The sequence below is a fragment of the Pristis pectinata genome, chromosome 35 (genome assembly GCF_009764475.1).
Source record: "Pristis pectinata isolate sPriPec2 chromosome 35, sPriPec2.1.pri, whole genome shotgun sequence".
NCBI lineage: Eukaryota > Metazoa > Chordata > Chondrichthyes > Rhinopristiformes > Pristidae > Pristis > Pristis pectinata.
The window spans coordinates 15,547,525-15,571,708 of NC_067439.1; the positions used below are offsets into that span (position 1 = coordinate 15,547,525).

The 24,184-nt window shown below is 51.5% G+C and overlaps 1 protein-coding gene across 7 annotated transcripts in view; it reads right to left on the bottom strand.

Moving 5' to 3' along the window:
* The window catches only part of rasgrp4 (RAS guanyl releasing protein 4), a 223,122-nt gene that overhangs the window by 86,873 nt on the left and 112,065 nt on the right, over positions 1 to 24,184 (bottom strand). For 5 of the 7 annotated variants that reach the window (XM_052044430.1, XM_052044429.1, XM_052044428.1 and 2 more), the window contains exons 11-15: positions 24,042 to 24,146; positions 18,511 to 18,620; positions 17,079 to 17,223; positions 16,487 to 16,523; positions 9,692 to 9,832 (exon numbers count right to left, since the gene is read on the bottom strand). In XM_052044430.1, the coding sequence (XP_051900390.1) occupies positions 9,692 to 9,832; positions 16,487 to 16,523; positions 17,079 to 17,223; positions 18,511 to 18,620; positions 24,042 to 24,146 (538 nt within the window). The remainder of the gene's footprint in view (positions 1 to 9,691; positions 9,833 to 16,486; positions 16,524 to 17,078; positions 17,224 to 18,510; positions 18,621 to 24,041; positions 24,147 to 24,184) is intronic. The other 2 variants (XM_052044431.1, XM_052044432.1) reach the window with 2 other exon arrangements.

A 24,184-nucleotide genomic window follows, 5' to 3' on the forward strand; every position in this document is an offset into this window, starting at 1 on the left:
GCATCCTCAAAGTCACGGACAGAACGTGCAAGCTCCACCTGTGAATTAGCTGCCCTCCCCACTCCATCCGGCCTTCACGTGACCCCATCACCCAGCACGAGGAACGAGTGACGCCTCGCCGGCAAACCCATCGCCCGCGGAGAAGTAAACGTTTCTTCTGACGTGTGGTGACCCTTGTGACGTCGGGAAGCCCAACCCCAGGATTAGCCAGGACCCGCTGCTTGGGTCCCGTTGGTGATGTGTGGGGAGGAAACATCCTGCCGCCGGGTCCACTTGTTTGAAGAATTCATGGGATCTCCCTGAGCAGAACCTGAAAACTTAGTGGTGTTTACCCCTTCTCTTTTCCTTCTGTAACCACCATTTGATTCTGGAACAAAGTTGTCCTTATTGGGCATTATTGACCCCAAGGGGCTTTAACTGTTTCTCGCTGCACAGATGCTGCCTGACCAGCACTCTCGGGTTTTATTTCAGATTTTCAGCATCTGCGTTTTTTGGGGTTTTCCCTGCTGCTCCTGAATCCTTTTGTCCATCTTTTTTTTTCCCTTCAATTAGCTACATTGCTTTTCAACTGCTTCAACAGTCATAAATCAGGCCCTTCAGCCCAACTGGTCCATGCTGACCAAGATGCCCCATCCAAGCCAGTCCCATTTACCAGCGTTTGGCCCATATCCCTCTAAACCTTTCCTATCCATGTACCTGTCCGACTGTCTTTTAAAAGTTGTTATTGTACCTGCCTCAACCAGTTCCTCTGGCAGCTCATTCCACAGACATACCACCCTTTGTGTAAAAAGTTGCCCCTCAGGTTCCTATTAAATCTCTCCCCTCTCACCTTAAACCTGTGCCCTCTGGTTCTTGATTCCCCAACCCAGAGAAAGAGTGCATTCACCCTATGATTTTATAAGGTCCATAAGGTCACTCCTCAATCTCCAAAGTTCGAAGGAATAAAGTCCTAGCCTGCCCAACCTCTCTGCCCCTTATCTATGCCCCTCATGGCATTGCTGGGCAAAGGAAAGAGTGAGCAGTTTGTCTCTTCTTGCCGCTGAACAGGCTGCATGACAACCCTGCAGATAAAACCGCTGCCCCAGTGCAGAGTGGCTCCACTGAGATCAGCACCGTCAATCCAGTCCAGCAGAGGGCACAAGAGGCCACAAAAAGGAGCATCAATGCCTTCAGAATTAACCCATCAAGGAGTAACTGCAGGACGAATGGTACAGGCACCACTTACAGCTGCAGCAGGGATTACAAGGCTGCGAATAAATAAAGATCTTGTGCTTCTGTGCACTTTTCACAGGCTTGGGTTAGTTTAAGCAAGGACATTTGACCGATGTCCAATGGTGCATTCGTCAGCCCGTCGAACCCTGGGCCACCACCTTTATATTGAGCAGCACTCTGTGTCTGTTTATTCAGCACCGGAACCCAGCACTGTCAGTCTACACTCTGGCGTCAATTAACCTCGCTCCCTCTCAGCGGTCAGCGTTTATAATCAAAGACCCCACCCACCCGGGACATTCTCTCTCCTCTCCCATCAGGTAGAAGATACAGGAGCCTGAGGGCACGTACCACCAGGCTTAACGACAGCTTCTACCGCACTGTGATAAGACTATTGAACGGTTCCCTTATACAATGAGATGGACTATGACCTCACAATCTACTTTGTTGTGACCTGGCACCTTATTGCACTGCACTTTCTCTATAGCTGTGACACTGTTATTGTTTTTACCTGCACTACATCAATGCACTCTGTACTGACTCAATGTAACTGCACTGTGTAATGAATTGACCTGTATGTTCAGTTTGTAAGACAAGCTTTTCACTGTACCTCGGTACAAGTGACAATAATAAACCAATACCAATACATCCATCAGTTCTCGAAGAATAGGTGGCGTCATAATATGGAAACCAGGCAGCCAACTCCGCTGACAGGAAGGTCCCACAAACAGTCTGATTTGGGTGTAGGGTTATGGAACCACACTCTCCTCCTCCTGTGGTGGTGAGTGAGCCGTCTGACCCTCAGTGTCACCTGCCGTCTCCACACTGTGAGAGGAAGGGCTGCCTGGATTGTCCTGGGGTGAGGTTTGAACCCATAACTTTCTGACCCAGAGGCACGAGGGCTACCCATTGAGCCACAGGAAGAAGGGCCACACTAGCACCCGGACATGATATGGAAGCCATAGAAAGGGTGCAGAGGAGATTTACAAGGATGTTGCCTGGATTGGGGAGCATCCCTTATGGAAACAGGTTGAGTGAACTTGGCCTTTTCTCCTTGGAGCGACGATGATGGGGGGACCTGATAGAGGTGTATAAGATGATGAGAGGCATTGAGGCTTTTTCCAGGGCTGAAATGGTTACCACAAGAGGACATAGGTTTAAGGTGCTGGGGAGTAGATATAGAGGAGATGTCAGGGGTAAGTTTTTTACTCAGAGAGTGGTGAGTGTGTGGAATGGGCTGCCGGCAACGGTGGTGGAGGCGGATACGATAGGGTCTTTTAAGAGACTTTTGAATAGGTACATGGAGCTGAGAAAAATAGAGGGCTATGGGTAAGCCTAGTAATTTCTGAGGTAGGGACATGTTCGGAACAGCTTTGTGGGCCGAAGGGCCTGTATTGTGCTGTAGGTTTCCTATGTTTTATGAGACGTGATGGTTGGGTTGGGCTGTAGCAGACAGAACGAACCGTCCCAGCCCGGCGTCAAGACCTCCGGGGAGAGTGACTGCGGCCTGAGTCACTGTTCTGGTCTTGGGGAATCAGCATCTTGGGGAGAGGACGGGGGATGTTGGGAACCAAATTCTGTCAATAAAGAACGAGGGTTCGCAGCGATACGTGCTGTTATCTGACAAACAGCAGCAGGGGATGGTGACCAACAATGGCAGCAACTCCCTCCTGTACCCCCGACCTTGATGGTCCGAAGACCAGGTCTGATCGGATGGCCAGGGAGACACCAACCCTGACTGCGTCCAGGGACGGTTACACGTCGGCACGGTGAAACAGTCAGCACTTGCGCCGTGAATGAGCAGGGCAGCGGACAGCAGGAAACGCAGGCAGCTACAGCGTCGGGTCAACGACAGCGCGAGGCGGGGAGGAGACGGACAGAGAAGGGAGACGAGGTGACGGTGGAGAGAGAGGGAGATGGAGAGATAACAGCCTACCTTGTGAAGGCAGGAGAACGGGCTGCAAAGCCACATCAAGAGCTAAGTTGCTGCTTCTGCCCCGCTCCCACCAGGCAGGTGACTGCCAGCATTGACTCTGCACTCTGACCAAAGCCACCAAACCCTCAGCCTTCCCTCCAGCCACACACCCATCCCTCCCCACTCCCCCTTCTCACCCACAGACATCCCCTCCCCTGTGCCCACCCTCTCACCCTGCCCCGACCACAGAGATCGCCCCAAACCCTGCTCGGGTGGGTGTTGGTGGGGAGGGCAGGGGGAAGGGTCCAGGACAAGGGGCCACTCAGGCTGTTGGGGGGGTGGGGAATTCTGCTGCCCCAGGGAAGGGGGAGCTCCTGTGTTGTCTCCCTCAGTAAGCTGCTGAGTCATAGAGCAATACAGCATGGATACAGGCTGTTCGGCCCAACCAGTCCGTGCCGGGTCCACGAGGCTGGGGCTGAATTGAAAATTTCACCACTGCAATGAGTAAACTGTAACCAGGCGGGGCGATTTGTGGATGGGGAAGCAGGGTGAGTACATACACGTCCAGGCTACTCCATCACCCACAACCTGCCACCAGGGAGGAGAAGGTGCAGAGGCAGATCATGAACTGAAGGTTTCCCTTCCAAGTCCGAGGATTGTCCCTTACGGACCAAGTGCTGGTAAATGGGATTAGTGTAGTATAGTATGGTCAGCATGGATATGGTGGGACCATCCCTGTTTTACAACAGTTTTTTAGTCCCAGATTTACTTAATTCCTGGAGTTCAAACTCACAAGTCCTCCAGGTGGGATTAGAATCCACGCCGGCTGTTCAGTGATCTGGGCCTCTGGCTATGGGTCTGGTATACAGAACACAGAACAGTACGGTACAGGCCCTTCCACCCACCACGTTGTGCTGACCAATATAAACCTTCTCCACGTTCTATCTACCCCCCTCTCTACTTCACCTCCTAGAACCCTCTATTTTTCTTTCGTCCACATGCTTATCTAATAGCCTCTTAAATGACCCTATTGTATCAGCCTTGACCACCACCCCCAGTCACCCTGTGTAAAAAAACCTACCTCTGACATCTCCCCTGAACTTTCCTCCATGCACCTTAAACGGGTGACCTCCACTATTGGTCATTACCCCCCTGGTGAAAAGATGCTGGCTGTCCACTCTGTCTATGCCTCTCATCACCTCGTACACCTCCGTCAAGTTTCCTCTCATCCTCCGTCGCTCCTAAGAGAAAAACCCCAGCTCGCTCAGCCTCTGTCCACTATCCACTGGGAAGGACCGGGAGACAATGAGCTCCCGTCTGCCCTGAGGGAGAGAGGAGTTGAGGCTGAGGTCCGATCAGTCACAGACATTGGATGGTGGAGCAGGATGGTGGTACACCGTGGTACACCATGGTACACCGTGGTACACCGTGGCCTATTCCTGCCTCTGATGTTCCCTCAGGTAGGGCTCAAAGGAAAGCAGTGAGCTCCCCCTGCGACTCTTGCCATATTTAACTCTGAGCTGACTGTTAACTCACTAACACGGCTGTTAATGGGACCTTGCTGTGCAGATGGCACCTGCCACGTTGCAGCAGTGGAGACTTCAAAGAGGTCTCCACTGGCCGCAGTGGTGTGAAGACGGTTTCAGAAATACTAGTTTGCTGTGTGAGGTGTCAGTGAGAGATCCTGAGCTGAAAGTAAGGTGCTATCAGTGACACCAGGACTTGATGTTTCAGTAAACAGAGCCAGACCACAATCAGCACATCTCCATCAACTAGCACCCCAGTTCTTGCTCTGTGACAGGGATCATCAGTGTCTCCTGTGCAATCAGCGACAGGGACCGAGCAGGTGGTTAAGTGAGTCACTAGCAGAAAGCTCTGACTGTGAGACGTGGGGCAACTGAACCACAGGCAGTTCTCGGCAGAACCATGTCCCACACTGAGTCAGGACTTTCTCACCAACACAGGGAGACTGTCATTGCTCTGGGACACATAAACAGTACGGAGTCAAGGTCTCCAGAAGCTGAAGACCTCAATGTCTCGTCCAGTAACACGGAAAGCAAAGCAGCTGGGTTGCGCATGGCAAGATCCCACTAACAGCAACACCGTAAACGTGGGTCCTCAATGTTGATTGAGGGAGGGAGAGATACTAGCAGCAGGGAAGTCTCTGACCCTGTAAAGTGAGGGATCTTCAACAGGAGACACTGTGACAGGACGGCACTCGAGTACCTCCCGGGGCTTCACACTTAGGCCTCAGGAGGGGCTCTCAGACCAGGGGCTTTACGTTCAGAGCAGACAGTGCTCCGACTGCGATATGCCCGACACACACCTGCATTTCACAGGGCTGAGCTCCCAGACTGACTGGGGGCACTCGAGTTAAAATGCACTGTGTAATGAATTGATCTGTACGAACGGTGTGCAAGACAAGTTTGTCATTGTACCCCGGTACAAGTGACAATAATAAAGCAATGCCAAAAACGTAAACATTTTCCAAACAGACCTTTCAGAATTGCCCCACCTTCCTGCAAACCTGGGCATTATTTAACATAGCGACAATAGATTTTATAAGTCACTGTCAGACAGGAAAAGGTTAATAAGAGGCAGGAAAATATTATTCAGTCCATCAGGTCAGATAAGATCCAATCTGAGCCGAGATATTTGCATACCACAGCGCTCAACTGTTTTCTGAGGTTACAAGTAGGATGGGATGAGGTCTCCCTGCAGTTTTGCAGAACCTTAGAGCACAGAAAGGAGGCCATTTTGCCCACTGAGACTGCACTGGCTCTTTCAAAGAATTCTTGAACTGGTCGCACCCACACTCTCCCCACAAGTATTTCTCTGTAATTACATATACGACTTCCTTTTGAAAATTACCCCTGGACCAGAGTTTTCAGACAGCCTTTACTGGATCACATCCACTGTGCAAAAAGTGTCGGGGTAGAACTTTGTCTGCGAAAGTTTGCTGAGATAACCCCCCACAGCGACGAAGGCAGATCGTCTGCGGCTCTGTCTGTCTGACCGATTGCACGGCAGGGTGTGGTGGGTTGCCGGGTGTGTGCCGGTAAGTGAGCAGAGGTTTGGAGAGGCTGTGTGCCACTGGGGATCGCAGGCCGGTTCCAAGCTGATGCCAGATGTCTGGGGCACCAGTCAGAGGGGCATCCACCACCGTGCAACCTGAGGAACCTCCATTCCCCGCTGGGGAGTGTTGCTCCTTTCCCCCTTACACCAAGCACGTTCATCCCTTACTGCCATTCCTTCAAACACAATCACCTGTTCCAACCGTACGGACCGCCCACGTTCCCTCGACCGTACTCCTGCCCGTCTCTGGTTTACTGTTGGCGGCATGTCGTCACCCACTTCAACACCAGGCCCTGAAGGTACCCTCCACCTCCCCCTCTCCTTCAGACAAGGCACTGCACAGTCACAGAGGTTTGGAGCACAGAGCCAGGCCCTTCAGCCCATCAGCAACAACCATCTACACTTATCTCCCACCAATGCCATTGTTTATTCTCCCCACATTCCCAACAACTCCCCCCCCAGATCCCACCACTCACCCACACACTAGGGCCAACTCACAGCTACCAACTTACCCACCGACCCCTATGTTGTTGGGACGTCAGAAGGGGGTCAGAAGGAGAACATGCAAACTCCACACAGGCAGCGCCCGAAGTCAGGATTGAACGGGGGTCTCCGGAGCCACGGGGCAGCAGCACTACCCGCTGTACCGCCATGCCGCCCGTCTCATTACTAATTCCACTGCTGGCTGTGACACCTTGCTCGACCACGTTACAACAGTGAGCACTGGAATTGCCCGTGATCTGGGAAACATTTACTGATGTCCAGAGGGCACTTCCAATGGGCAATTTCCTCCTGTCCTGTCCGGCACATTGTCATTTCTGCCCACTGTGACCACATCTCACCACCAGCCACATGTTCCCCTCTCCCCGCCTTTCCACCTTCTGCGGGGATCACTCTCTCAGCGACTCCCTGGCCCACTCATCTCTCCACATCCCCACCCCAACACTTCCCCCTGCAACCACAGGAGGGTAACACGTGTCCCTACACCTCCTCCCTCACCACCATCCAGGGACTCAAACTGCCCTTCCAGGTGAGGCAGAGGTTCATCTGCACCTCCTCCAACCCCGTCCACTGCATTCGGTGCTCCCCAGTGGCCTCCTCTACATCGGCGAGACCAAGCACAGGCCGGGCGACCGTTTCACAGAGCACTGAGGCTCCGTCTGCAATGGCCATCCCGAGCTCCCAGTTACAGACCATTCCAGTTCTCCTTCCCATTCCCACAATGACCTGTCCACCCTCGGCCTTCCCCGCTGCCGGGGTAAGGCCCAACACAAACTGGAGGGGCAGCACCTCGTACCCTGCCTGGGTACTCTAAGATAAGATATTTATTTATTGGTCACACGGACACCGAAACACACAGTGAAATGCATCTTTTGCGTAGAGTGTTCTGGGGGCAGCCCGCAAGTGTCGCCACGCTTCCGGCACCAACATAGCACGCCCGCAACTTCCTAACCCGTGCGTCTTTGGGACCTGGGAGGAAACCAGAGCACCCGGAGGAAACCCACACAGACACGGGGAGAACGTACAAACTCCTTACAGACAGCGGCGGGAATCGAACCTGGGTCGCTGGCGCTGTAACAGTGTTACGCTAACCCCTACACTACAGCCCAATAGCATGAAATTAGGTAACTCTCCCCTCCCTCCCTCTCTCCCCCAATCCTTCTGCCAGTTTTGACCCCTTTCCCTCAAATCCGCCCCCCCCCCCCCCATCACCCACCTTTGCTCCCCTCCCCCTCCTGGTTCCATCCACCCACTATACATACGGTTCACCCACAGGCTGCCCACAGCACCCCCCCCCCCACCCCCGCTATCTGATTCTGGTTCCGTCCGCCATGCGCCTCCCCCCTGATGGTTCCCATTCTCACCTCCATGAGTCCAGCACTGGTCGCCCTGTGTGCCGCTGCTCTTCCTCCAGCAGCTGTCTCCAACCTTCACCCACCCCCCCCACCCCGCTCCGTCCGATGTTTTCCCTGTTCCTCTCTCCCTCACCCGCCTGCCACCTTCTCCCAGCTCCACCCCCGCTCCCCTCCCACCACCCGCCTGTCATCTTACACCCCTCCTCAGTCCACCAATCACTCGGGCTCCTGCCTCACCCCCCGCCCTCCTCTCTACATCGGCCACATCCCCCCCCCTCCACTCTCAGTCCTGATGCAGGGTCTCGACCTGAAACGTTGACAGTTCCTTCCCCCCACAGACGCTGCTCGACCCGCTGAGTTCCTCCAGCAGGTCGTTTGTTGCTCCTCCTGTCCTGGATGGGTTTGGACGGACCCCGAGGTTCCATTGCCTGCTGGTGTCTACCAGTCCCATCAATACTCCGAGTGGCCCTGCCAACCACATAAAGGACCTCACAGCGCAACCAACAGCAGTGGGGTGTGAGGAGACCCTTGGGTAGCTGACATGTACAGAGTGCCCCCACGCTGGTGGCACAGTGGGTGACACAGTCGCTCTGTTACATAAGTCAGAAACTTGCGCAGATACACACACACACACACACACACACACACACACACGCACACACGCACACATGCACACACACACACACACAGACACACATACGCACACACACAGAGACACACATACGCACACACACACACAGACACACACATACACACAGACACACACACATTCACACACACACACACACACACACACGCGCGCGCACACACACACACACACACACACACACACACACACACAAAATCATGGTCCCATGTACACAGACAAACACACATCTGCCTGAGTGTGTACAAATGGATACACAGACACATAGACTCAGATGCCCTTACATATAACTAGGCCTTTTCTCCTTGGAGAGACGGAGGATGAGGGGGGACCTGATAGAGATGTATAAGATGATGAGAGGTATTGATCGTGTGGATAGTCAGAGGTTTTTCCCCAGGGCTGAATTGGTGGCCACAAGAGGACATAGGTTTAAGGTGCTGGGGAGTAGGTATAGGGGAGAGGTCAGGGGTAAGTGTTTTACTCAGAGAGTGGTGAATGTGTGGAATGGGCTGCCGGCAACGGTGGTGGAGGCGGATACGATAGGGTCTTTCAAGAGACTGTTGGATAGGTACATGGAGCTGAGAAAAATAGAGGGCTATGGGTAAGCCTAGTAATTTCTAGGGTAGGGACATGTTCAGCACAGCTTTGTGGGCCGAAGGGCCTGAATTGTGCTGTAATTGTTCTATGTTCTATGTTCTACATGTGACAGATATACAAACAGATGCACAAACATGCATGCGTTTCCATAAAACATGCACACGGACACAGGAATGGAAATTGATGTACACGTGTGGGTACAGGCAGAAACTTACACAAACTCACAAATATCTTTGAGTAAACATACACTCCGCGTGCACATACATGGACACATGGATGAACACGCACACACACCTACACAAACAGCACACGTGAACACGCTCGAATGAACACTCACACATGCGTACATGCACTGTAAGGCTAACACGCATTGACAGGTGAGTGCGGATTTACCTGTGCCGTGGCCCCTCTGCGGTGTTGCTGTTAGGAGGGAGGGTGTGGTGGGACATTGCTGTGTGTGGTCGGCCTTGCTGCGTTTCTTGCATTCCAACATCACCGTGTCCCGGCACTGCTTGTGACAGTTAATCCCACAGTCTGCAGAGAAAGAGAATTCAGGTCAGCGGGACCCTTTCCCCAGACACGCGTGATGTGGTCTGTAGATATGATCGAGAGAGCGAGGGGTGGAATGAGTTCCCCTTCAGGCAGCTGGGGCAAGTGAAGTCCAGATGAAGAAAGTAAAGCTCCCTCAACACTGTCCTTGTACAGCAGCAGACTGGCATTAGTAAGGAGCGGTGCTGTCAAGCTGATCCAATACTCCTGGGATCAAATCCCATCCCTATCCCCATCTCCAGCAAACAGGTGAGATCTGTGAGAGGGCCCAGGAACTATGATCAAAACCCAACTGGATCCTTAGGGCAGGAAGCTTGTTCTCCTTCCCCACCATATGTGACAACTGCCCCAGACCAAGGTTGTTGGCCTCAAACTCCTTCTGAAGTGGCATCAGAGAAATACCCGGGAACAGAACCATCACTGGTGGTTGTAGACATCCACTGCCAACGTCTCCTGGCAATGGCAAGAGTTGGTAGCAACCTCAACAGCTCAAGAGTATGATTATACTTCAAGCCAACCACATTACACCCTCTCCTAAACACTTTACCAACTCCTGTCAACTGCCGGCACAGATTTCGGTTGTGGAATCAGTGGGATGATGGAGGATGTTTCCCCTGAAGGAGTTATAGAGTCATAGAGCACGGAAACAGGCCCTTTGGCCCAGCTGGTCCATGCCGACCAAGATTCCCATCTAAATTAGTCTCATTTACCCACGCTTGGCCCATATCCCTCCAAACCTTTCCTATCCATGCACTATAAATGTTGTTAATGTACCTGCCTCAACCACTTCCGCTGGTAGCTCGTTCCACACACTGACCGCACTCTGGGTGAAAAAGATCCCCCTCAGGTCCCTATTAAATCTCTCCCCTCTCACCTTAAAAAGAATCCAGGGGCCATATTCACAGAATAAGGGATTGCCCATTTAACACATAGGTGAGAGGAATTTCTTCTCGCCGAGGGGCAGGGAACTTTGGAACTCTCTCCCCGAGAAAGCTGGGGAGGAGGAGGAGTTGATGATGCTATTCAAGGCCGGAGGCTCAAGGCTCACAGGTAGCAGGCAGGAAACTGAAGCTGAGGCCGAGGTCTTATTGAAAATAGGTGCAGGCTTGAGGGGCTGAGAGACTTGTATCTCTCAGGATCTCATGTTGTGAGACACAGAGCAGACCACAGAGAGGTAGGTGAAGAGGGAGAGGTATACTTTGTAAAGCTATCTACACCTTAACAAATCTAGCTAATGGAGGACATGCCTGGGCAACACTAGGCCTCACTATATCCCACAGCTTCAGCTGGAGGGAGACACGGGGCACTTTTGAGGGAGATCAGCAGAATGATTCTGGGTGTGAGGAGTGGAGAAACTGAGGGGGGGGTGTCCTCATTACCACAGGGAAGGTTGGGTGGGAGAGGACATTTAATGAGATTTAACAAGGCTCTTTAACATTATTTCCACCAGTGCGAGGATCAGTAACCAGAGGCCACAGACTTCATATTTCATTACAACGTGGGAGGCCATTCAGCCATCGAGTCTGTGCTAGCTATCAGAGCAATCCCATCGATCCCATTCCCCCACTTATTTCCCCGTAACCCATTCTCTCCACAGTCCCATCACCTCCCCCAGATTTTACCACACCCACACTAGGGGTAATTTACAGTGGCTAATTGACCCACCAACGTTGGGATGTGAGAGGAAACCGGAGCTGCCGGGGGAAATCCACACGTTCACAGGGAGAGCTTGCAAACCCCGCACGGACAGCACCCGAAGTCAGGATCGAACCCGGCTCTCTGAAGCTGGAAGGTAACTGGCAAACGATCTAATGAAAGGGGATTTTTAGCGGGGTGAGCTGTCAGGACAGAGAGTCATCGAGTAATACAGCATGGAAACAGGCCCTTCGGCCCAACTTGTCCATGCTGACCATGGTGCCCACCAGACCTGGAATCTGAGGGGGCAGTGGAGTCGGTGTCGGGGAAAGCTGTATGTTTGGGCACACGCTTGAAATGGGAAAATGTGAGGAACGAACTGGGGAGGGGAACACTGGTTAAGTCTGTCGGCAGTAGACAGGCAGAACAGGCGAGTGGCCTCCTTTCGTGTTTGGGGGGGGGGTTATGTCTTCTGTGAAGGCAGTTTCACATCAGGCATTAACAATAGGGACCTCAAATGGTCTGTGCCAGAAGACCAAGGCTGAAGTCAAACAGTTTCACTGCTGCACAACTTGTAAAGCATGGAATCTCTCAGCTCCCATCTGACAAAATGAATTGTGGATTAGTATTTTGAGACAACAGGATATTGATAGGATGCAGAGCTGAGCTGAGAAGTGGCAGATGTAGTTCAACCCGGCTAAGTGTGAAGTGATGCCACTTTGGGAGATCGAATTTGAAGGCAGAATACAAGGCTAATGGCAGGACTCTTAGCAGTGTGGAGGAACAGAGGGATCTTGGGGTCCACGTCCATAGATCCCTCAAGGTTGCCACACAGTTCGATAGGGTTGTTAAGAAGGCGTATGGAGTGTTGGCCTTCATTAGTCGGGGTATTGAGTTCAAGAGCCACAAGGTGATGTTGCAGCTCTATAGAACTCTGGTCAGACCACACTTGGAGTATTGCGTTCAGTTCTGGTCACCTCATTATAGAAAGGATGTGGAAGTTTTAGAGAGGGTGCAGAGGAGATTTACCAGGATGTTGCCTGGATTGGAGAGCATGTCTTATGAGGATAGGTTGAGTGAGCTCGGGCTTTTCTCTTTGGAGAGGAGGAGGATGAGAGGTGACTTGATAGAGGTGTACAAGATGATAAGAGGCATAGATCGAGTGGACAGTCGGAGACTTTTTCCCAGTGCAACAATGGCTAACACGAGGGGACATAATTTTAAGGTGATTGGAACAAGGTATACGGGGGATGTCAGGGGTAAGTTTTTTTACACATAGAGTGGTGGGTGCGTGGAACGCACTGCCTGCAGAGGTTGTGGGGGCAGATACATTAGGGACATTTAAAAGACTGTCAGATAGACACACGAATGATAGAAAAATAGGGGGCTATGTGGGAGGGAGGGGTTAGATAGATCTGAGAGCAGGATAAAATGTCAGCACAACATTGTGGGCCGAAGGGCCTGTTCTGTGCTGTAGTGTTCTGTGTCCTATTGCTGCACATCCCAGGGCTTGCTCCCTGATCCTCCATTCCTCCGGCAATGATGCAGGGAGAGGATTTGAAGCTTGTGGACTCCTGAATTGTGGAGTGGTACCAGTGGGGACACACTGATCCGTCAGTGCCAACCCACTACCCGCTGCCACTCGGGGGGGCGGGGTCAAAGCACCTGCTGCTCAAAAGGGTGCACTCCTTTTAATACGCAAGCTCCAGACTGTGCCGTGTGTGGTGTAATACATCGGAAATGATTATTGTGGGGCAAGGAAAGACTGGGATTCTCTTCCAGTGGAATTCTCCTCCCCAACTCCATCTCCCTCGGTTCCCCTCCACAGTCACTCCGTCCCCTCAGCCCCGAGTGGTCTCGCTGCCTGACTCACCCACAGTCACTCTTCCATCGTCGATCTCCCTCTTCTTCGGGGCAAGTAAAGCTTTCCCTACATTGCACTTATTTGCCCCACACCCCGCTCACCTGCCACACCGCTCCTACACCAGCTCCCAATCAACCCCACCCCGACACTAAAGCTGCCTGCCTACTCTCATAGCATCACAGGGCCCAGAACCGTGGCCTCCCGTCTCACCACGTCCACACCGGGCGGGCTCACACCCTCAACATCCCTGTGGTCACCTGCGGCCAGAAGCTCAACTGGACCAACCATGTAATTCGGGCACATTGAGAGGACCAAGTTGGAGGAGGTGCATGTCAATGTCTGCCTCACCTGGAAGGGCTCTCGAGGTGCCGTGAGGGAGGAGGTGTCGGGACAGGTGTTGCACCTCTTTCGGTTACGGGGGAGAGTGCCTGTGGTCAGGGAGGGGTGCGTGGGGAGGGATGAGTGGACCAGGAAGTCAGGGAGAGAGTGGTCCCTGCGGAAAGGGGTGACTTCCGGTGGGCTTGCGTTGCAGCTGGCGGGAAGGACGAAGGAGGACGTGCTGGTGGGTGAAAGGTGAGGACGAGGGGAACTCACCTCCCTTCCGTCTGGGGGGAGGTGGGGCTGAGAGCAGAAGTGGGGAAATGGAGGAAAAATTTAATTGAAAGCCAACTCGAAGAACAACACCCGCCTGGGTGGTCTCCAACCCAGTGGTATGAACATTGGAGTTTCTAGTTTCAGGTAACCCTCCCCCTTGTGCTCCTTTCCCTCTCTTTCTGACTTGTCCTCAGCATGTCCCCACCACCCAGTATTGTTCCTCCTCCTCCCCACCTGGGTCCACCTGTCACCTGCCTCACGTCTCCGATTCCAGCATCTGCAGCCTCTTGTGTCATAGCCTCTTGTGTTTACCCCCACCCCTCCCTCTCCCCCCTCTATACTCTCAGTCCCGATGCAGGGTCTCGACCCAAAACATTGACCATCCCTCTGCCTCAACAGATGCTGCTCGACCTGTTGGGTTCCTCCAACAGTTTGCTTTTTGCAACCACGTAAGTACTCTGGCTACAAGAGCGGCTGGGTGTCCTGCGGTGAGTGACTCACCTCCTGATACCCCAGAACCTTCCCAACAAATACGAGGCACCTATCAGCAGCAATGATGGGATACCTTCCGTTTGCCTTGGTGAACTAACAACATTCAAGAAACTCGACGCTACCCAGGACAAAGTTGCCCACGTGACCAGCATCTCATCTACTGCCCGAAACATTCATTCCCTGCGCCATCAGCGCACAGTGGCTGCAGTGGGTGCTGTCTGCAAAATGCACTGCAGTTCCTCACTGAAGCTACTCTGATTGCACCTCCCAAACCCACAACCTCTACCGGCACAAAGCAGGTACAGGGTTCCCTGCAAGTCACACGCATCCTATCCTTTACCATCACCGGGTCTAAATCCTGGAACTCCCTCCCTAACAGCTCTGTGGGAACATCTTCACCAGAAGAACTGAAGTGGGTCAAAAGGGCAACTCACCACCACCCTCTCAAGGGCAATTACGGACAGGCACTTAACACCGGCCTTGCCTGTGGTTCACCAGCTTTAAATTGATTTTAAATAAAAGCCAATCCCAAGCAATCCAGGTCCAACCCGGAATCTCCATTCCTGCCCGATCCAACACCTAGAGGTGCAAGGTAAGATAGGTCCTAGCCAACATGGTTTTGTGAAGGGAAGATCCTGCCTGACCAACCTATTGGAGTTTTTTGAAGAAATCTCAGGTAGGGTGGATAAGGGAGAGGCTGTGGATGTTGTGTATTTAGACTTTCAAAAGGCCTTCGACAAGGTGCCACATAAGGGACTGATTGATAAGATGAGAGGTCATGGAATTACAGGTAGGATAACAGAATGGGTGGAGCATTGGCTGGTTGGCAGGAAGCAAAGGGTGGAAATATAAGGATCTCGTTCTGGTTGGCTACCGGTTACTAGTGGTGTTCCGCAGGGGTTGGTGTTGGGGCCACTTCTTTTTACCTTGTACATTAACAATTTGGACGATGGAGTAAATGGTTTTGTGGCTAAGTTTGCGGATGACACCAAGATAGGTGGAGGAGTAGGGAGTATTGAAGAGACAGGAAGGTTGCAGAGAGACCTAGATAGTTTAGGAGAATGGGCAAGGAAATGGCAGATGAGATTCAATGTTGAGAAATGTGCCGTTGTACACTTTGGAAACAGAAATAAACGGGCAGATTATTATATAGAAGGAGAGAAAATTCAAAGTACGGAAGTACAAAGGGACTTGGGGGTACTCGTGCAGGATACCTGCCGGGTCGGGCCGGTGGTAAAGAAAGCGAATGCTATGTTGGCATTCATTTCGAGAGGTATAGTATATAAAAGTAAGGAAGTGTTGATGAGGCTCTACGGGGCACTAGTGAGGCCTCATTTGGAATACTGTGCACAGTTTTGGGCCCCATATCTTAGGAAAGATGTACTGATATTGGAGAGGGTTCAGCGATTTACGAGGATGATTCCGGAATGAAAGGGCTTACGTATGATGAGCGTTTTTTGGCTCTTGGACTGTAGTCACTGGAGTACAGAAGAATGAGAGGGGACCTCATAGAGATGTTTAGAATGTTGAAAGGACTGGACAGAGTAGATGTGGCCAAGCTGTTTCCCTTGGTGGGTGAGTCCAGGACCAGAGGGCATAATCTTAGAATTAGAGGGTACAGGTTTAAAACCGAGATGAGGAGAAATTTCTTTAGCCAGACGGTGGTGAATTTGTGGAATTCCTTGCCATGTACAGCAGTGGAGGCCAGATCATTGGAGGCATTTAAGGAAGAGATAGGTAGATATCTAAATAGTCGGGGTATCAAGGGATATGGGGATATGGCTGGAAATTGGGGTTAGAATAGTGTTTTTTTTTGTGCCCCCCCCCCCCCCAATTTCTCATTTCTTTTTCTTTTTTCCCTTTTCCTTGGAGCAGACTCGATGGGCCGAATGGTCTACTTCTGCTCCCTTGTCTGGTGATCTTGTGAACACTGCACCAGCCACTAAACTCTTGGGGAAAGCATCAAACTGCTCAAAGCAGGCGGTGAGGTTCCAGCACTTTTCACCAGAAGCACCAGAGTGACCGATAAAGGACAATGGAGAGGCTTTCCTTACCCTGACACCTGTATCCTTGCTTAATGACACCCCAGAGCTGTAAAAGAAAAAGAGAGAATTACATTTAGACTGAGAATAACCATAAATATCTTTAAACATATCAGTATGTCGTGTACTTGATATTAAATACAGGCCGTCCCCAGGTTACGACAGGGTTCTGCTCCCGAGAAATGTTCGTAACCCCAACTGTTTGTAAGTCAGATCGCACAAACAGCGGTGACAGGAGAGCGAGCAGGCACGGGGAAAGCATTCACGTGGAGGGGCCGCTCGTTACCTGGGGAGCACCTGTAGAGGAAACCGTTGCTGGAGAACTACATGAATGATTCATCACTGGCGTTTAATTAACCATCAAAACTTGGTACAAACTGGGCAGAGGCGTCGACAGCGTTGGTGTATGATCTCTGCCAACGGCTCACCAGCTATATCTCATGTCTCGGCCTCAGTTAACAGTTTCCACTTTTTACCCTTTAACCTCTGTCCTCACGGCCTTTATCCCTTAACCCTGGCAGCAAGAACCACTGTTCCCCCGGTTCTCTGCCCCTACAAATCACGGCCGTCCGCCCTTTACCCTTTAACCTCTCCTTCGACTTACAAATCCCGTGCAGTTGTCACAGAAGGTTGGCTTCTTGTATGTGTTCTCCTGGAAGTTGTGGAGGAAGCCAAGGGACAGCTTGGAGCAGATGGAACTGCCTCTCAGGAAATAGGCGGTGATCTCTTCCCGACTTATCAGCCCCTTGCTGCAATGAAACCACCAGCGTCATTGGCCCGTTATACAATCACAGAACCATTACCACAAATAAGCCCCAGCCAGCCATCGAGCCCACACCAACCATCTGTGGCCTTCCAGTTAATCCCGTCCCTGCCTTTTCAGAATACCGTAGGAGTCATACAGCACGGAAACAGGCCCTTCGGCCCACCGAGTCCGTGCCGACCATCAACCACCCACTCACACTGATCCTGTTTTATTCTCTCCACATTCCCATCAACTCCCCCCAGATCCTACCCCTCAGCCACACACCAGAGGCAATTTACAGTGGCCAATTAACTCTCCAAGCTGCACGTCGTCGAGATGTGGAAGGAAACCACAGCGCCCGGGGGAGACCCACGGGGAGAACGTGCAAACTCCACACAGACAGCACCAGAAGTCAGGACTGAACCTGGGCCACTAGAGCTGTGAGGCGGCGGCACTACCCGCTGCGCCACCGTGCCGTCCACTGTGGCTGCATTCAGTACAATGTAGTCACCAACCTGAACTGTACCACCCCCATTCACCACATCTCCCAGGCTGGGACTTTATCCACTGGAGTGTAGGAGACTGAGGGGTGACCTTATAGAGGTGTATAAAATCGTGAGGGGCTCAGACAGGGTGAACGCACACTGTCATTTTTCCCAGGGTTGGGGAATCAAGAACTAGAGGGCATAGGTTTAAGGTGAGAGGGGGGAGATTTAATGGGAATCTGAGGGGCAACTTTTTCACCCAGAGGGTGGTTAATATGTGGAATGAGCTGCCAGAGGACGTGGCTGAGGCAGGTACATTAACAACATTTAAAAAGACACTTGGACAGGTACACAGATAGGAAAGGTTGAGAGGGATATGGGCCAAATGTGGGGAAATGGGATGAGCTTACATGGGTGTCTTGGTCAGCATTGACCAGATGGGCCGAAGGGCCTGATTCCGCGCTGTATTACTCTATGACTCTACTGCAGGGAAGAATAGCGGCATCAATGTCATAGGACTCCCACACCTTGAATTGACGCCTCTTCACCACCAGTGGACACAGACCCAAATCGGCTGAACTCAGCTCGACAGGTCCAGGAAGTTTGAGTGCGCATTAATTCCGCGCAGGGGACTGGTTTACGGGAAGTCCTTCTGGAGACTATCAACCCCAACAAAACTGCAAACACCCCAAGTCCAATGAGCCACTGCTGATTAACCCAATGAGACATGAGCACTGTCAAATGGGCTTCGCAGGGCAGAGTGAACATTCAGACAGTGTACAAAGGAAACAGGGTGTCCAACTTACCGATCTTTGTCAAAGATGAAGACGGAAAATGGAAAACTAGCAGCGATTTTTTCAAACTCTTCCTGGGAAATGTAACCATCTTGATCATGGTCGTAGTTTTTAAATACGGACTAAAGGGTGAGAGAGGAAAGTGTCAGGACAATATCACACCACCAGCTGCAAGGCTCTGCAAGCTGAAATGTTGGCTGTTTCCCTCCCCACAGATGCCGCCTGACTTGCTAAGTGTTTCCAGCAGTTTCTGGTTATACTTCAGATTTCCAACAATTTGCTTTTGGGATTTAACATTTCTATGTTAAAGAAATGTTAAATTTCTAAGCCTCAGCCTAACCTGGTGAAATCCAGTTTCAGAAGGCTGCATGGTTCAGTGATGTTTCTCTCCTGTAAATGCCCAGTTTTATACTACGAAGGACACACCAGGAGCCCAAGTCTGCAGTGTACAGGAGGGAGATCCAGTGACCCAAGTTATGACGGAGCAGGGAATCCCGAGCTCTCACTGAGAGGAGAATTGAGGAGCTGTGGGCCCTTCCGCTGACGGTTGGACCCTAGCACCGTCCTTTGGTCCTTCACTCATGTGTCTCAGTTTCGAAATTCCAATCCTTGTCTCCCAGTCCAAAGGACGAAGGGATATGGGGAGGGGGAGGGAACTGGGCGCCGGTGGATGAGCAGCCACGATCGTGGTACAGCAGGGACGAGGGCCTGAATGGCCTCCTGCTGCTCCTATTTCCTTGGTTTCTATGTTTAATCCCTCCAGGGCCACTCTCTATCCCAGCAACCTCTTCCTGCCCCAATTCCCACACTCCCCATCCCCTCCTAAGCCTCCTTATCCCACATCTTACTTCAACCCACCGGTGACCTACCTCGGCACCGTCCTCACATCTCTGTGCCTCACTGCTGAAGCTGGTTTGCTAATGCACTTGCTGCAATGTTTCACCATGAGGTAGGTGCTATATAAATGCAAGCTGTTTTTAACTCATTCACTTCAAATATTCTCCCAGCTTTCCTATGGCTGTTTTATTCATGTTGTTAGGGTAACCCACAGCTGAAAGCCAGTCACACTGATCAATATTAAAGGATGCTGCCCGATCTGCTGAATATTTCCGGCATTTTCTCTTCCAGTTCTGCCACGGGTCATCTGCTGGCTCAGCTTTCCTCTCCCCCTTGCACTACCTGTCCTAGTGGGCATTTCCTTCACCGCCGAATTTCATGGCTTTGACACTCCGTTGATTGTGTCCCCCTCTCCAGCTGCCCTCATGACCCTGTCCACGAGATAACTTCATCAGCAGCTTATCCCCAGAGCAACACTGGCCTCATCCTGAGGAGGGAGAACCTGGAATAGGACAGAACAGGGACAGGCCCTTCGGCCCACAGTGTCTGTGCCGACTCCGATGTCAAATTAAACTAAATACCTTCTGCCTGCCCATGACCCATATTCCTCCATCCACATCCATGAGCCTACCTAAAAGACTCTGAAACTCCTCAATTGTATCTGCCTCCACCCCCACCCCTGGCAGCACATTCCAGGCACCCACCGCTCTCTGTGTTTTAACAGAAAAGCTTTCCCCCTCTCACCTTAAATGCATGTCTTCTATTATTTGACATTTCAACCCTGGGAAAAAGATCCCAGCTATCTACTCTGTCTGTGCCTCTCATTATTTTATAAACTTCTCTCATGTCCTCCCTCGGCCTCCGTCGTTCCAGAGAAAACAACCCAAGTCTGCCCAATCTCTCCTTATAGCTCATACCCTCTAATCCAGGCAGCATCCTGGTGAACGTCTTCTGCACCCTCTCCAAAGCCTCCACATCCTTCCTGTAACGGGGCGACCAGAACTGCACATGGTGCTCCAAGTGCAGCTTGACCGAAGTTTTATACATCTGCAGCAAGACTTCCTTATTTTTATACTCAGTGCCCCGACTGACGAAGACAAACATGCCGCACGCCTTCTTTACCACCCTGTCTACTTGCGTGGCCACTTTCATGGAGCTATGGACTTGGATCCCAAGATCCCTCTGTACATCAGTGCTCTTAAAGGTCCTACCAATAACTGTATATTTTCCCCTTACATTTGACCTCCCAAAGCGCAACACCTCACACTTGCTCAGGTTAAACTCCATCTGCCACTTCTCTGTCCATATCTATAACTGATTTATATTCTGCTGTGACAGCCCTCCACACTGTCCACAATCCCACCACTCTCTGTGTTATCTGTGAACTTACTAACTGACCCATCTACATTTTCAGATAATTCCTTTGTCCTGATCCACCCCCTTCCCATCCTCTCTGCAGCTGAACAATAACTGGTTTTCTCTCTTGCAAACAAAACACCGCAAGTGCTGGAAATCTGAAACAAAACAAGATACCTGTGGAAAGAGAAATGGAGTAAACATTTCTGGTCGAAGACCCTTCGTCAGAGGCTTCTACATGGAACCTCTCAGGTCTCTATTAGATTGGCTCGAACTCTGTTTCTCTCTCCAGAGATGCAGGCTGACCGGCTGGGAATTTCCAGCGTCATCTGTGTTTATTGCAGAAAGGACCTTGCCTCAGCTAGATGCGATGTTTAGCCCTCACTGAACTACTGAGGCACCATGCCAGCTCCTGTAATCTATCCACATCCACTCTCTTCCCCAGGACACACACATCAATAATTCAACTAGGATACAACAACAACCAGCATGTATATAGCACCTTTAACAGAGCAAAAACATCCTAAGTTTCTTCTCAAGATGTTATCATACAAGGGCCTGATGAGGTGTCCCCTCTGACCTTGTGGGAGGCTAGTGCAGAAATTGCAGGGGCCCTGGCAGAGATATTTAAAACGTTCTTACCCACGGGTGAGGTGCCGGAGGACTGGAGGAGAGCTAATGTTGTGTCATTATTCAAGAAAGGTTCTAAGAATAAGCCAGGAAATTATAGGTCAGTGAGCCTGATGTCAGACGTGGGTAAATTATTGGAAGGTATTTTGAGGGACAGGATATATAAGTATTTGGATAAACAGGGCCTGATTAGGGATAGTCAGCATGGCTTTGTGCGTGGCAGGTCACGTCTAACCAATCCAATAGAGTTTTTTGACGAGGTTACCAGGAAGGTTAATGAAGGAAAGGCGGTGGACGTTGCCTACATGGACTTTAGCAAGGCCTTTGACAAAGTCCCACATGGGAAGCTGCTCCAGAAGGTTAAGTTGCTTGGCATTCAGGATGAAGTAGTCAATTGGGTTCAATGTTGGCTCAGCGAGAGAAGCCAGAGAGTGGAGGCCCGTGACTGGTCGTGTGCCGCAGGGATCGGTGCTCGGTCCGCTGTTGTCTATCATCAATATTAATGATTTAGATGATAATGTGGTAAACTAGATCAGCAATTTTGCAGATGACACCAAGATTGGGAGTGTAGTGGACAGCGAGGAAGGCTATCAAAGCTTGTAAAGTGATCTGGACCAGCTGGGAAAATGGGCTGAGAAATGGCAGATGGAATTTAATGCAGACAAGTGTGAGGTGATGCACTTTGGGAGGACAAACCAGGGTAAGACTTACACAGTGAATGGTAGGGCTCTGAGGTGTGCGGTAGAACAAAGGGACCTGGGAACACAGATCCGTAGTTCCTTGAAAGTGGCATCACAGGTAGATAGGGTCGTAAAGAGAGCTGTTGGCACTTTGGCCTTCATCAATCAGGGCCTTGAGTACAGGAGTTGGGATGTTATGTTGAAGTTATATAAGACATTGGTGAGGCCAAATGTAGAATATTGTGTGCAGTTCTGGTCACCTACCTACAGGAAAGAGTGCAGAGAAAATTTACGCGGATGTTGCCGGGACTTGAGGACCTGAGTTATAGGGAGAGGTTGAGTAGGTTAGGATTTTATTCCCTGGAGCGCAGGAGAATGAGGGGAGATCTTACAGAGGTATACAAAATTATGACGGGTGTAGATCAGTTCAAATACAGGCTTTTTCCCCTAGGTTAGGTGAGTCTAGAACTAGAGGTCATAGGTTTAGGGTGAAAGGTGAAATATTTAAGGGGAATCTGAGGGGGAACTACTTCACTCAGAGGGTGGTGCGGGTGTGGAACGAGCTGCCAGCGGAAGTGGTGGATGCGGGTTCAATTGTAACATTTAAGAGAAGTTTGGATGGGTGCGTGGATGGGAGGAGTTTGGAGGGATATGGTCCGGGTGCAGGTAGTTGGGGCTAGGCAGAAAACCAGGACTAGATGGGCCGAAGGGCTCTGTGCTGTAGTGCTCCATGACTCTAAAAAAAAACTATCATTGAGCTATGTGAGGAGATAAGAGGGAAGTTGACCAAAGATTTGTTCAAAGGGTTACCTTCTTTAGGTGTTCCCGAAAGGAGGAAAGGAACAGTGAGGAGCAGTTTATGGATGGAAATTCAAAGCTCTGGGACTTGTCGGCTGACAGTCAGTGGTGGAGTGATGGTCAATATCTTGGTGGGCTTCAGAGATGGAGGAGGCTGGTGAGATGGGGTAGTCGGATCACTGTGAGGGAATGGCTGGGAATGGCTTGAAGGACACTCTTGGGTCCAGGTGTGATCGAGCACGTTGACTTAATTTGTCTTTCACAGGCCAATTCATAACAAAATGATTCAGGTCATTTCCTTGTCTCCAAGGCTCCAAAACCCTGAGATGAAGCAGCCATCAAGTGTCCCGCAGTGTGACCGCTGTGAACCCGTGAATTGTTTCCTTGGTAACACCATTTGTGAAGTGTGCGTCCTTCATGGATGGAAACACACCCTAACATTGCACCTCCTGAGCCCACACCCATCCCCCTCTCCTCAGCACCCTGGCAGAACCATCACCGGGACCCTCATACAGCGGACCACCAACAGCTTGTCCGTGCCGGCTGGTGCTGGAGAGAGCCCAGGAGAAAGTAAGTGGAATCAGAGGGTATCAGACTCTGGGAACACTGCTGTGAGACAAAGGCTGTCACCTCCCCGGAGCCCAGGTAGTCACCAGTACCTCAGTGAGCACGGCCAGGGAACTGTGGAAGATGCACCCGCAGACCATGACAGTGGGGGCAACCAGGGCATCAGGGGTAACTGAGCATCTTCCTGCAGGGCCAGAGGAGGGAAGGGACCATCTGGATAGCCCCAGAGCACCCCCATCCCCATGTGAGCCGATCAGGAGCTGAGATGGTGAAAGGAGATTCCCTGGATGGCCCCAGAGCACCCCCGTCCCCACGTCAGCCGATCAGGAGCTGGTGAAAGGTGACTCCACTGGCGAGCCGAATCCTGTGGGTGAGGGAGGGTGGGAAGCCTTTCATCCACTCGACGTTTGAGGATCACCAGTGGACACTTTGGGTTCTCACCAAGGCCGGCACACAAGCTCTGTAGTGTATCCTTCCATGGAAGGGTCTCTGACGTTGGAGATCAGCAGCCTGCCTCACCCAGATCCATCGGTTTCTCCACATCTCCCAGCGACAATCTCTTATTTCCCTCGAACCATATTCACACCTCCCACCCCCACTAACCCCTCACCAAACAGGTCCGTTGCCTGATCGCACTGACGGTGCTGACATCACGGTCGGTTCTCGGGTACTTACGTCGACCAGCTGCCGCACGTGCTTGCTGATGGTCAGGGCGTCGAGCTTTGGGGCCACTCCTGAGGCCCAGTCAACAACCACAGGCGGTTTGCAGGGGGGGACTGTCTGGAAACAGAGAGGGGACGGGTCCACTGTCAGCGGTG